This window comes from Lucilia sericata, unplaced genomic scaffold, assembly GCF_015586225.1.
Source record: "Lucilia sericata isolate MDLA Ls3-8-SP2 unplaced genomic scaffold, ASM1558622v1 Contig000370F_arrow, whole genome shotgun sequence".
NCBI lineage: Eukaryota > Metazoa > Arthropoda > Insecta > Diptera > Calliphoridae > Lucilia > Lucilia sericata.
The window spans coordinates 178,177-193,231 of NW_023994389.1; the positions used below are offsets into that span (position 1 = coordinate 178,177).

The window sequence follows — 15,055 nt, forward strand, 5'->3', positions numbered from 1 at the left end:
TTTATAATCGTCCTGACGATTATTTAAAAAATATATATTTTAATGTACCAAAAGATGCTTTTGCGAGTAATTTTGGCGATTGTTGAACGAATTAATCGTCGCTTATGTATTTTAGCGATCATCGGAGGATTGTTGTTAGTCAACGATCATATTTTACTCTTCCAAATGATGCATATATTATTGTCAAACCGGTTTATTTATATTACGCAACAATCGCCGATTACGGATTCTGGAGATAGTTGGGCGAATTTTACCGTTATACGTATAAACGTTTAGCAAAAACAAATTATTTTGTCTTCTTTTCAACTCAGTTTATAATCAGTGTCGAGACAAGTAAGAATAAAAGTGGTTTTTGAAGTTTATTAAATTAAAAATTTAATTTTTAATAAAGTTTCTTATAAATACTAAGTGTATTAACTAAAAAGTGTTTTATTAGAAATCAAAAATTAAATTTATAATATAAAATAATTTATAATGCTATCAAATAAAGCAATGATGGAGTCTGCTTATAATGAAGTGGGATCATCCAAAAAACAAGTTAAAGGCAGGGAAACATCTGATTGCGATGATGTCCCAATGAAAGTCAGTTCTTTCGAAAAATTGGTTGAATCGGATTTCACTGAAACATCATCCGTTTGCGATAATTTTCCAGTTGAATATATAGAAGAAGTGAATTGGCCGAGTAATGAAAGTGTGAAAGAGAAAATTAGACTTTGGACAGTAAAACACGGGTTAACTACAACTGTGGTCAACGAGTAAAACTGTAAAACAGTTGGAAGAATTACGTAAACAAATAGAAGAGAACGTGGATATTGTAGCTCAATTGGTATGTATATAATTATCCGTCTATATACATATTTTTTAATATAAACATACATATATACATATATTCATATCAAATTTTTACAGAAATACGTTATTGGTAAAGTGGGTGGCGACAGCTCCAACTCGTTTGTCAGGAATGCAATTAAAAAAATGCTGAGCGATGATGTGGCTGCAAAATTGAGTTGGCGTGGAACGAACAGTAAGCCCAGTATTCAGGAATTCAATATAACGAAAATTATAACAAGTAAGTATTTTTTATAACATGATTTTACTGAATTCTAATTATTTTCTTTTTAATGGTGTCTGCCATTCAAAATTTCCGAAAGCTGATGATGCAGGTATAAATAAGGTATTACAACAACATTTTGTTCATGCTGGTGACCGTCTCAGAAAGAGTGACCGAACCAAAAAGATTGATGAAGCCAAGAAAATTGACGATTTGGCTGAAAAATAACTTTTATTTTTTAATAATTTTTCTATTGCATAATTCTTTCCATTATTCATATGTATGTATTTATTTTCATAATTGAATTCAAATTTATATTTATTTTTTTTTTTTTATTTAAAGTTGACAAAAATGCCAATGCAATAAACAGTATAAAACGAATATCAATACTTTTTATTTTTAGCATATTTTTAGGCATTTTAGGATCAATTAAAATCTTCTTTACGATCGTTCCAAGACTCTTCTATAATTCTTTTTATCGCATCGTAGAAGATTCATTAAGACGATTGTGTAAAGATTCTGTTTATCGCATCGTAGAAGATTCATTAAGACGATTGTGTCAAGACTCTTTTTAACACATCGTAGACGATTCATAGAGAAGAGTCGCGGCTGTGACACAGTTACTCCCGTTGCGTTGAACTTTCGTAATTGGAATACGATATCGTGGAAGATTAATTTAATCGCCACCTCCAATCGCGGAAGATCCTTTTTTGAAAGAAAATGCTAGCTGGGTATGTGCCTGTTTTCAAAACAAAAAAAAAAAAATATTTTACTGCCAACATACCAACACATCAGTTGTTGAGTTGAGGTTTCTTGTTTTTTCTTCTACCACCACACAAGCTCATACACTTACATACATATGTATATGATTCATGTGTAATATATAAATGCTGTTGTAAGTTAAGAGTATGTTAAGTGCTTTTGATAGTAACTTGAACACAAGAAGTCCCTGCAAAAACAAAAACAACGAAAAAGGAAACCAACGTACAAATTCATACCCCTACCAGTGCAGTGGGAAGTGGAGAAACAAAAACAATAAAAAAGAATATGCCAAGTCACTCACATAACTGGCTTCCGTGTTGCCGTTGTCCTGTCCGCCATAAACATAATCAACCACATTTATATAGTGAATTTTTGTTTTTGCTTTAGCAAATGAATTTTACTGGTGGCTCTTTTAATACAGGAATGGTACTCACTATCTATATAAAAATGATTTATATTTGAGTTCTAGTTCAGTTCTAGTTCAGTTCTAGTTCAGTTTAGTTCAGTTCTAGTTCAGTTCTAGTTCAGTTCTAGTTCAGTTCTAGTTCAGTTCTAGTTCAGTTCTAGTTCAGTTCTAGTTCAGTTCTAGTTAGTTCTAGTTCAGTTCTAGTTCAGTTCTAGTTCAGTTCTAGTTCAGTTCTAGTTCAGTTCTAGTTCAGTTCTAGTTTAGTTCTAGTTCAGTTCTAGTTCAGTTCTAGTTCAGTTCTAGTTCAGTTCTAGTTCAGTTCTAGTTCAGTTCTAGTTCAGTTCTAGTTCATTTCTAGTTCAGTTCTATTTCAGTTCTAGTTTCAGTTCTAGTTCAGTTCTAGTTCAGTTCCAGTTCAGTTCTAGTTCAGTTCTAGTTCAGTTCTAGTTCAGTTCTAGTTCAGTTCTAGTTCAGTTCTAGTTCAGTTCTAGTTCAGTTCTAGTTCAGTTCTAGTTCAGTTCTAGTTCAGTTCTAGTTCAGTTCTAGTTCAGTTGTAGTTCAGTTCTTGTTCAGTTTTACTTCAGTTCTAGTTCGGTTCTAGTTCAGTTCTAGTTCAGTTCTAGTTCAGTTCTAGTTCAGTTCTAGTTCAGTTCTAGTTCAGTTCTAGTTCAGTTCTAGTTCAGTTCTAGTTCAGTTCTAGTTCAGTTCTAGTTCAGTTCTAGTTCAGTTCTAGTTCAGTTCTAGTTCAGTTCTAGTTCAGTTCTAGTTCAGTTCTAGTTCAGTTCTAGTTCAGTTCTAGTTCAGTTCTAGTTCAGTTCTAGTTCAGTTATAGTTCAGTTCTAGTTCAGTTCTAGTTCAGTTCTAGTTCAGTTCTAGTTCAGTTCTAGTTCAGTTCTAGTTCAGTTCTAGTTCAGTTCTAGTTCAGTTCTAGTTCAGTTCTAGTTCAGTTCTAGTTCAGTTCTAGTTCAGTTCTAGTTCAGTTCTAGTTCAGTTCTAGTTCAGTTCTAGTTCAGTTCTAGTTCAGTTCTAGTTCAGTTCTAGTTCAGTTCTAGTTCAGTTCTAGTTCAGTTCTAGTTCAGTTCTAGTTCAGTTCTAGTTCAGTTCTAGTTCAGTTCTAGTTCAGTTCTAGTTCAGTTCTAGTTCAGTTCTAGTTCAGTTCTAGTTCAGTTCTAGTTCAGTTCTAGTTCAGTTCTAGTTCAGTTCTAGTTCAGTTCTAGTTCAGTTCTAGTTCAGTTCTAGTTCAGTTCTAGTTCAGTTCTAGTTCAGTTCTAGTTCAGTTCTAGTTCAGTTCTAGTTCAGTTCTAGTTCAGTTCTAGTTCAGTTCTAGTTCAGTTCTAGTTCAGTTCTAGTTCAGTTCTAGTTCAGTTCTAGTTCAGTTCTAGTTCAGTTCTAGTTCAGTTCTAGTTCAGTTCTAGTTCAGTTCTAGTTCAGTTCTAGTTCAGTTCTAATTCAGTTCTAGTTCAGTTCTAGTTCAGTTCTAGTTCAGTTCTAGTTCAGTTCTAGTTCAGTTCTAGTTCAGTTCTAGTTCAGTTCTAGTTCAGTTCTAGTTCAGTTCTAGTCAGTTCTAGTCAGTTCTAGCTCAGTTTCTAGTTCAGTTCTAGTTCAGTTCTAGTTCAGTTTCTAGTTCAGTTCTAGTTCAGTTCTAGTTCAGTTCTAGTTCAGTTCTAGTTCAGTTCTACTTAAGTTTAGATTATAACTGAGTATGATAGAAAAACACATTTTCCATTTTGTATTTGTCTTGTTGTTCCTCATTAAAGAAGGACTTACTGTCCAAATGAATATATTCATGCATGCTAAATAACATGCAAGTTACCATATGTGTATGAGAGTCTGTTTGTGTTTCAATGAGCTGCATAATATTACATACATATTTATGTATATAAATGTGTTAGTGGCAGTAGCAGCATTAGGCATGGTAGTAGTAAGTAATACGAATATTAACATTTGTACTTGCACCTATTTGCAGCATACATTCCCATGTGTCTGTGTGTGTTTGTATATATTTTTGTGGTTTTTATTTTTCTTTGCTCACAGCAATAGAAAAAATTAAAAACTGAAACTGAAAATTATGAATTGAAAAAATATGAACCAGCTCAAAAAATACATACATACCAGAAAAAGTTTGAAAACATAAAAATAATTAGCCTTTGGTTACATTTTTTCTACATTTTTTGTATTTTTATATTTTTTTATTTTTTAAATACACAACAGTCATGTAATTGTTAATACACAGTTGTGCAATTAGATTTAAGTTGAGGGAAAACACTCAGCAATATAAAATTATTTAATGTTTTTTCGTTTTTTCCTTGCTATGAGTAAAAAACGTTAATATGTATGTATGTATATGTATTTAGTTTGTGGCATTACAGTTGTTGTTAGTGGATTTAAGTTTTTTAATGACAAAGTTTTTAATTTTAATATATTATTTTGTTTTAATTTTTTAGATATTATTGTCGCTTATATTTATTTAAATAGTTTTTGTGGGTAATATATATTTTATGTTATTTTAATGGAAATTTTTAGAAAATAATTATGTTTATATAATTTTGTTTTATAATGTTTTATAATTATTGATAAATAAATATTATTTTCTTTTATATTTTAGTTTAAAAACCACAAATGTAATTATTATTACAATTTAATGATAAGTTTTACTACTTATTTTATGAGAATATTTTTAAAGATAGTTATTTGTTTGGTTAGAATGGAATGATTCTATATTTCAATAATGTGGTTGAGAAATATAGAATTTAAAACAAAATTTATAAATAAAGAAATAAATATATAAATGGTTATTGTTGTTTCTACCCATAGCGTTTGATGGTTAAAATAGATTAAATATTACTCATACGTGTAGGATAACTGAAAATAATTTTTAAAGTTCAAAATTTTGCTGTAATATTTAAAAGCATTACATTTGCCTCCATTTTCAAAAATATCGAAAATTTCATAACAAATTTGAACATTTTTTCAAGATCCCTTCAATTTAAAAAAAATATTTTTATACCAAGAGACATTTTGGGCCATCTAAAAATGGACTACTTACTAAAATTTAATTTTATATAAAAAATTTATCGTTAATGCGTTTGTGCTGAAGTTTATAATACACTAAAATATTAGTACTATACCTACCTTAACGTATACCCATTGACTCAATATAACTTTCTGAGTCAATTTAACGATGTCCGTCCGTCCGAGTGTCCATATAAACTTTGTTATCAAAGTACAGATCTCAATTTTTAAGATATTTTGATAAAATTTGCCACATACATTTCTATTAACCCAAGGACAAAGCCTATTGGTAAAAATCAGTCCATTATTTCACCTAGCCCCCATACAATTTGTTGACAAAAGAGGGATTTTCAAAAAGAGATGTTAAATGGGGGCAGGGGTTAATATGGTCCTATTTTGGTAGAGGAATTTACGTCTACATTAGTCATTTATGCAGAATATCATCGTGATATTAGTGTTTATAAGTAAATTTTGACCCTCAAGTCATTTTCTGAAGGGGGCTTAATATGGGTGATAGGGTCAAATAAGGCCCTATCATTACGAAAATCAGCAGTATCATTAAAACTTTTATAAAACTAAGTTTTGCCGTTTTTTTCAGTGATACAAAAACCTTTAACATATCTATGAGTTCAAAAGCCCTATTCGGTGGCTACAGTTGTATGGGGGCTGTACGAAATAATGGACCGATTTTAACCATTTTCAATAGGATTCGTCCTTGGGTTAGGAGAAGAGCATGTCCTAAATTTCATCAAATTGTCTTGATAATTACGACCTGTAGAGTGCGCACAAGGTTTACACACAGACAGACAGACGGACAGACAGACGGACAGACAGACGGACGGACATAGCTAAATCGACTCAGAAAGTGATTGGTAGACTTTGAGGTGGGTGTAGAAGCAATATTATTGGGTATTACAAACATCAGCACAAACGCATAATACCCTCCCTACTATAGTGGTGTAGGGTATAAATAAATCACATTTAATATTCATAACTGGTGGATTTCATATGGTCGGCCACGCCTCACTTTACATTTTTTAACATTTAAAATTTCCGTAAAAAATATTACAAATAATTGGAGTTATTATAAATATATTGTTATATTTCAATATATTATTATATTTAAATATATTATTATATTTATTTTTAATAAAAAAATTGAAATTTCACTAAAATTTACTAAAAAATATAAAATTTATATATTTTTGCAAAAAATGTAATATCTCACAAATAATCCAAATTTTCATTAAAAATCCAATTTAATTCTAAAATTATAATTTTATACTAAAAATTTATACTAAAACTCAAATTTTTCTCTTAAAGTCGTTTTTTTCACTAAAAATCTGATTTTATACTAAAATTTTGTTTCATGTTTCTATGCATAATTATATTTTAAATATATCTTAAAGACCTTATTAATAACAAATAATGAAAGGTTCTATAAACCTTTGATATATTGTTATAATTAAGACAGTAAAACTCCTTTAAGAATACTCTTGTAAATATTTCAATTTGAATAGTTATTAACCAAAAACTCAAAAAAATTGTTTACCAACTTTTAAAATTATTAAGTTTTGTCTTAAAATGTATCTAATTAACTTTATGCTCTTTATTGGCGAATTTCTTTAGTAATTTCAAAAAAGCTAAATGTACAACGAAAAACGTTATTAAACTACTAAACTAAACTACAGCCACTTCAAAGAAATACATTAACGACAAACCAGACAAGTTAAATTGTGCACCTAAAATAACTAGTCTCCATAGAGCTGAAAACAGCAAAAAACAAAAACAGGAAAAAAACAAAAAATCAAAACTCAACTTAATAAGGTTACAATTAACAAAAAATAGCACAATTTTAACAACATTGTGGTAGTCCACGTTTTTTGTCCTCAACATGCCAATTTTTCTCCCACAATTTAGTTAAACCCACAATGAGCTATAAACATTACTGGAATCAAATGTAAATAAATATAAAGTGAGAAGAAAAGGAAAAGGAATAGAGTAAGAGAGATGTTTTTTTAATATAGCAAGGATATGAAAACATTTAAAAGAGAGTGCGCATTTAACCAAAATATAAGAGATTTTGTTAAATGAGGAGTGTGAAAAAGCTTTTATTTCAATAATAACACGTGAATCTAAAAGGATTGGAAGTTGTCTACAATTAAACCAGAAGTATAAGGGATTGTTTTTTGTTTTTATTATAACAACTCTGCTACAAATACTAATACATATGTATAAGTAAAACAAATATTGGCCAAATATTGAATAATTTCAACAAACATTTAGTCAATGGCGGTATTTTGAGGCGTAAACGTGTTTCGTGGTAAAATCTTTACGCAACGATTTCAACGCAATTTGTTTTGAAAAAATTAAAAAAAGCGCGACGTGTAATTTAACCTAAAAGAAAGAAAAAATACTAAATTTCGAATTCCAAAAAAAAAGTGTTTTAAAAGAAAAATTAAAATAAATTGAAATTAAAATTTAATTAAAAAAGTGTAAATTAAGAAAAAAAAAAATTAAATAAATTTAAAAAATATTAACAAAAAATTTAAGAAAAAAGTGTTTAATTAAAAAAAGTACCAACAAAAAAAATTAAAATTTATTACATATCAGTCATAGGCATTTGCAAAAAAAGTAAATTAAATAAAATAGCATTTCTATATTAAATATGTATTTAAAAGCTTATAATCTATACAAAGCTTAATAATTAAAAATATATTATCAATAATTAAAAGTGTTTAAAGCGTTTTTTTCATAGAAAAATAACAAAATATTTCCTGCTACCACTGCGTATAAGTAATATCTTAATATTAATATTATTAATAACTCATACTTGATAGATGAGTATCATTAATAAAAAATCTTTTAAAAAATTGCTATAAATATTGCTGTGTGTATAAAAATAATATTAAAACCAAAACCTAGAAAAAAAAAGAAAAAAATATTTGCTCTAGTTTTTCTGAAAAAAAAATAATAACATCAAAAAGTATTATAATTGTATTCCCTTGATTATCATCAAAAAAAGTGTCAATCCATCAATAGTGTTGTAAAAAAAAATCGTAATAAATTTATAAATATTAATTAAATATCACTCATATGTCAAATTATACTAATGATATTAATTAAATGATTCATGTACAGCTCTCAATCAAATCCGCTAGAATATAAAAAAAATATAAACAACTATTTGTTGTAAATTATTACAAATGGAAGCTGTAATTTCATTTAAATATGATAATTTTTTAAAGGATTAACATTAAAATTATTACACTGAAATACTCGTTGCTATTAAACAGGATTAATGATTGATATTGGAACTAATATTTATTAAAATAAAGGATACTTAAATCTTTAATACAAATGGTAAGTAAAACTTAGTTTGAATTTGCATATTTAAAGGTTAAAGGGTTTTTAAAATATCATATATAAAATCATTTAATAAACCTAATAACTAATCATTTTTAGAGAGTAACTTTGTAGGGGACTATTATTGTAGTATTATGTGTGATTATATAAAACGTAGTTGTACCCATTTTTGAAGAGAGATATTAGTAAATTTGGCATAATAATGAGCTCTAATTTAGGTAATCTGGTTGAAGTGAGTCTAGTTGAAATAAAGGACCGATATTAAATTCCATCGAATTATCTTCAAAATTTGCTATCTGGAGTTTGATTACAATGTTTATATGGACAGGCAGACAGACAGACAGATGGACAACTTAGAAAATGATTTTGAGTCGATAGGTATACTTTAAGAAGGGTATAGGTCCATTAATTCTATGCGTTACAAACATCAGCTCAAATCAAACCCTATCCACTAAAGTGTTGTAGGATATAATTAGTATTTATCAAATGTTTTATAAGATGGGTGTAGTAGCAATACTCTTTGTGCAATTTTATTACATTTGAATGTAACAGACATTAAGTTTTTTTTTTAATTTTCAAAAAAAGTTAGACATTAAAAAGCAAAGACCTCCTTAAGATAACTTAAAAGGAAATTGTGAATCGTATAAAGAAACATTTTAATAATTTAGAAAAATTTAGAAAAATTTTAATAATTTAATAAAATAAGAATGTTGACACTAGATTCTACTAATCATCATTAAACTTCGCCTAATATTAAGTGCCGGCTGTAAGTTCACCTCATATCTTATATATGTTTCAATGGGTGAAATATCTAGCAACGTTTTCAGAGCCATAGTAGTAGTTTGATATTACACTTTTTATTTAAAGAAGTCCATCATATTATTGAAGCATAAGTTAGAAATGGTCTAATCATAAATTCATAGTAGGACTATAGGCCAATTGAATGCCTATTGTTCTCTTATATAGCGCCCAGTACCGATGTGCCTTGTTATAATTCACTTCATTAATGATACACGACATTAATGACATTGGAAGGCTTTACACAAACATGGGATTGCATAGCAGACACAGAATATGTCGAGATCTTTGAAACACTAATCCCACAAAGAATGTCATGGTCCAGAGGAACATTAAAGCAAATAGCCATAGGAATCCGCTGAGAATTATTCTAAACTGGGGGACAAAACAGACCTAGGGTTCTATATTGAAGACGCAGAAATTAAATATACTGCCGTCTATCTAATCACAACACTAGGTTGGGTTTAGGGATGACCACACAAGTTGTGTGTGTTTACAAGACCAAATATAGCGCCAACAGGGAATAACATCCAAAAGGAAATTAAGGCGATATCAGGTGATCAGATCCATATTGGATTTGATGAAAGCTTTAGTCGAATACTCTTCCTGAGGTAAGCTTTACATAATATGGATACCAGGGCAATTTGGAGTAGTTGGCCACGAAAGAGCGAATGAACTTGATTTAAAGGGAAGGGGAAATTATAGACGAGATAACGCATATGTTCATTTGGAATAATGAAATGGTGGCTAGAAACACGAAGATCCTATGGGGTGACCGCAACGGGAGCAGGACGAGAAGACTCCTTGAAATTAATAATGTTCGAGCTTAGTATGATGGTACGTCTTCTGAGTGGACACATAGGATTAGGACTATACAAAAAGTAAGGATTCAGACGAATGTAGAGCCTGTGGAGAGGACAGTGAAACTGTAAGGCATTTTTTTGTCATTGTCAGATGTTCTTCCAAATTAGCTGTAAATATCGTGCACTAGAAAATTTTAAGCAATTACATCCAGGAAACTGAAGATCAATATTTCATTGGATTTGTCGATCTAACCTCACCCTCTCCTATCATCATTAAACTATTGCGAATATCTTTTTGAGTCTGTAGTATGAGCCTTTTTCTGACTAAACTATTGGAGTAGTCTATTGACAAGTGTACGGATTAGTATATGGATTAACCTACTTACATATCGTCACCTGAAATTCAAAAGGGCGTAACAACACTTTTCAAAATGTTACAGGAGAAACAAAAAAACTAAAAAAAAAATGAAACTATTGTTATAAAAATGTCTCTTTCTGCCATATATATCCTAACATAAATAAACATGTTTGATTATAAATGTGACTCAGGCATTCTCTATTGTGTTGCTTTTTAGGACATTTTGACTTGTGGAAAAAACTAATTTGTTGTTATGCCCTTTTGAATTTCATGTTAATAAAATTGATGTTATTTGGATGTAATTGACCATTTTCAATCAAAAAGTCGATTTTAAAATTTTTGGTTGTTACGTCTTTTTGCATTTCAGGTGACGATATACTAATTTACACTATGAAATAGTCTCTGAACTGGTCTATAAACTAGTCTACTGACTAGTCCATAGAGTAGTATATAGACTAGTCTAAAGAGTTGTTTATTGACTAGTATCAGCGCGCTTGTATGGGGTATAGGTGAAATAATGGACCAATTTCAAAAAATTTCAACACGCATAGTACTAGACCCAAAAGGCACGTTTGAGCCAAATTGCATCAAATTATTTTGAAAATTGCTATCTATTTTTTGAAAATGACTCCTTTAAGGACATATGGATGGACAGACATCGTTAAATCGATTGGGGACGTTAAAACAATAGCTAAAATACATAATTACATTTTCAAGAATTTTAAGAACAGTACAATTCCAGAATTGATTGTAAAATTAGCATAAACAGCCTGTGAAAAGGATATCCTCTGCACGAATATGATAAAACTCATTAATATGATGGGAAAAGGTCTTGTAAATATATGTCTAGATTTTAAAGAATATATGTAGAGAAACAAGGAAGTTTTTGATGTTTGATATGAAAATGTCATATTCAAATTAAATTATTCACACTTATCAATAAATTATTCACACTTGTCAATTTGTATTGATTGAAAACCCTTATGTTCATTACATTTCAGAAAATTTTTTAAATTTTAAATCGGGCATTTCCAAATAGATTAGATTTTTTGAGCGGTAATAAATTTTCCGCTACAAATGTTAAAAAAAAAATGTAAATTTATTGTTTGTTTTGTGTTTTAGAAAATCGATTTGCAGTGGAACACGTACTTTAAAGTGCGAAGCGATAGTATTATGCCAATGGACATATCGATCATTTACTTAAAGACTGATATAACTTAAAACAAGTCAGAAAGTATAGTCGGGCGTGACCGACCATATGATACCCTACACTAGTTATGAATATTAAATGTGATTTATTTTTCATAATAAAGCATTTATCTTCTATTACCTTGTTCCGATACATTTAAGCAATTTATGGATGAAAAACTAATTTTCTGAAAGAGGCTTTATAGGGGGGCTAGGGCCAAATATGGACCAAGCCCGATAAAATTTTGAAAATAAATTTATATTTACATATTTTATTGTGCTGAATTTCATCGCGATATTTGTATTTATAAGTTAATTTTGGACATTCAAGAAATTTTCTGAAGGGGACTTTGTATGGGAGCTAGGGTCAAATGAGGCCCGATCTCTATGGAATTTGGCACAGTCATCAAGGCTTGTATAAAACTTAGTTGTGCCGCTTTTTCTCAATATACATGTATATTTAACATAATTATGAGCTCAGAAGCCCTTTTCGGGGGGTTCTGTTGTATGGGGGCTAGGTGAAATAATGGATAATAACCATTTTCAATAGGCGAAAAAAGAGTGTGTGCCAAATTTCATCCAATTATCTTAAAAACTGTACCTTGCGCACAAGGTTTACATGGACAGCCAGCCAGACGGACGGACAGACGGACATAGCTTAATCGACTCAGAAAACGATTCTAAGCCGATTGGTATACTTTAAGGTGGGTCGAATATTTTTGTATGTTACAATCATCCGCACAAACCCAATATACCATCCCCACTAAAGTGGTGTAGAGTATAAAAATATCGTCATGAAGGCTTTAGAAAGGCACATATTTCATATTACTTATATAGTTAAAAAATCAAAATTTTTAGTTATTCCAGTCTTGCAGTAAATTAACGATTATTCATGTAAATATCTATTACCTATTAATAAAAAAGTGAAAAATGTTTTTGTAATTCAAGTCTTGATATAAAGCACGTCATAAATTTATTAAATTTATTTTATCGCTAATATTTATTATCATAATTTTAGTTGAAAATAATTTATTATAATTAAACATACGTGTATGAAAAGCGAATCTATTAACAAATTAAATTTTAATATTCAATAATAATAACTAATGTCGCTAAATAATAGAAATATAATTATGAAAAATAACAGTGAGCAACAGTTATTTCTTTCTATTAAACTATATTGTATGTATGACTAGAACTATTTACCCATAATCGCTAGATGGCCTGATAACAACCATAAAAATTTCCCATGATTAACGGTACCGACATGTCCTAAGCCCCACTAAATTAAATTCTGAACAAAACAAAAAAAAAAAAAAAAAACCCTAAATGGAATTAGTGTTAAAAACATTAAAAAAGACTCAATTGCGTGTTAAAAAACACTAAATGTTAGTTTCACTAAACACTACTATAAAACTATAACAACTTCAAATAAAACCAAAAAAATATATATGTATAAAAAATAATAACAATAAAAATTTAAACGAAAAACAAAAATAAAATAAAAAAGCAATTTATATTGAAATTGCACTCATAGTAAATGATGCCACAAAAATAAAAACAAAACTAAAAACTGAAAACCTCACCCAAAAACTTTAAAGCATTGAAAAATAATCAATTTATATTGAAAATTGTGAGTAAAGGAAAAAAAAACGTAAAACTATTATGATTTTTTTTTTTTTTTTTTTGCCCGCACATGATGCTTTGGTCTATAGTTTTGTGCGTATTAAAGCAATTGAGCAATAAATATTGAAATGAAAACAGAAAACTAAAAAAAAAAGTACAAAATAGAAAACAATTTTAGTTGTACGCAAAACGGAAATAAATAAATGCAAAAAGTTGTAGCTTTTAAATTTTAAATATTTTTCTTTTTTATAAATGAAATGTGGTAAAAAATTTATTTTTTAAAAAAATATTCTGTGGCATTCTCAGAAGGCATAAACCACTCAAATGGTTAAAACAATTTGTTAATTAAAATACAGAAATGAAATAAGATTGAAGAAAATAACAACAATAATAATAAAAAAATAAGTAAATTTTATGGAAAAGTAAGATATTATGCAAAATGTACCTTTTTGTTGTTGGTCACAGGGTGAGGTGTATTAATGTATACGGTTTTTTCTTGCTGAAATGGCCTTAAAACTTCGAATAAAAGAAGTGATCAAACGCAGCTCTTGAGTTATATGTATCAGAGAATTTTCTGAACTATAGTCAGGACTATGTGTAGTTTGAACTATAGTCTGAATTGTAGTCTTAATACTAGTCTAATATATAGATTGAAATATAGTAAAAACTATAGTGTAAAGAATAGTCCAAACTATAGTCTGATCTGTAGTCTTAAAAATACTTAGGTTTTTTTTATTGGACCAGCACTCAGGGGATGACCCCTACTTATGCGAAGCATTGTGTTGGAACTAGAAAAATAGGTTGTGGGAAGGAGGATAGAGGGAGTAGTGTTTGTGGACATTTGATTTAAATCTTCTTATATCGAAAGTTTCAGGGAATACCTCCGCAGGAAGTTTATTCCACATACGAACAGTCTGGCCCATACACGAGAGTTGTATTCCATTTTCGGTCGGATATAAGTGGTGAAAATAGTAAGAAGATCAGATGGAGTGAAGTATGTCTTACACCGTTTCAAAAAACCGAGACACTTGAATGCTTCTTTCGACACTTGAAAAATGTGTTTAGTCCAGCGGAACATCAAGAGTTTCTGATTCCTTAATATTTACACCACCCATGTATATAGATGGAACAACAATATCTGCCAAGCGTTTATGTGTTAAAAAACAACATTGAGTCTTACGGGCGTTAAAATCGACTCTGTTAACACGATCCCATTGGGAGATTTTTATCAAGTCGTGATTAAGCGATTCAATTATATTGCGCCTCATTGTCCCAATCTCTAGAGGGCTTGGCCTATGATTGAATGAATAAGAATGGCAGATACTGCTGCCATCCAAAAAAGAGTAGATAGAGGTGGAAGTTTGACATAGAAGGTCATTTATAAAGATAAGAAATAGGGTAGAGGAAAGAACGGAGCCTTGCGGTATCCCTGAATTAATCATGAACTCGTTTGATGAGATCCCATCTATAACAACTCGTATAGTGCGATCTCTGAGAAAGTTCGAAATAAGTCTGGACTGTAGTCTGAATTGAGGTCTAAGTTGTAGTCTGAACTTATACTTATACTTATAGTCTGTACTATAGACTGACTAAAGTCTGAAGTGTAGTCTGAATTATAACTTGGACTATGTTCTGAACTATAGTATAAACTATAGTCTGGACTTTAGACTGAACTAAAATCTGAA

General features: G+C 29.7%; 2 protein-coding genes across 2 annotated transcripts in view; both read left to right on the forward strand.

Annotated features, from left to right (window-relative positions):
* Window positions 1-492: 492 nt before the first annotated feature.
* LOC119604203 lies at window positions 493-1,279 on the forward strand. Its single transcript, XM_037956682.1, has 4 exons — window positions 493-720; window positions 773-826; window positions 910-1,069; window positions 1,125-1,279. The coding sequence occupies exons 1-4, from the start codon at window positions 493-495 to the stop codon at window positions 1,277-1,279; spliced, it is 597 nt and encodes a 198-aa protein (XP_037812610.1).
* A 6,859-nt stretch (window positions 1,280-8,138) lies between these two features.
* LOC119604204 (histone-lysine N-methyltransferase set1-like) overlaps window positions 8,139-15,055 on the forward strand; it is a 150,728-nt gene continuing 143,811 nt past the window's right edge. The window contains exon 1 of the mRNA XM_037956683.1: window positions 8,139-8,594. The gene's annotated coding sequence lies outside the window, so the exon portion shown is untranslated. The remainder of the gene's footprint in view (window positions 8,595-15,055) is intronic.

Bases quoted from the DNA above. Each gene is read 5' to 3' on its own strand.
- LOC119604203 (XM_037956682.1), top strand. From the start codon at position 493: ATGATGGAGTCTGCTTATAATGAAGTGGGATCATCCAAAAAACAAGTT. The intron at 827-909 runs GTATGTATATAA...AAATTTTTACAG, and splicing joins TGGATATTGTAGCTCAATTG to AAATACGTTATTGGTAAAGT. The intron at 1,070-1,124 runs GTAAGTATTTTT...TTCTTTTTAATG, and splicing joins TATAACGAAAATTATAACAA to GTGTCTGCCATTCAAAATTT.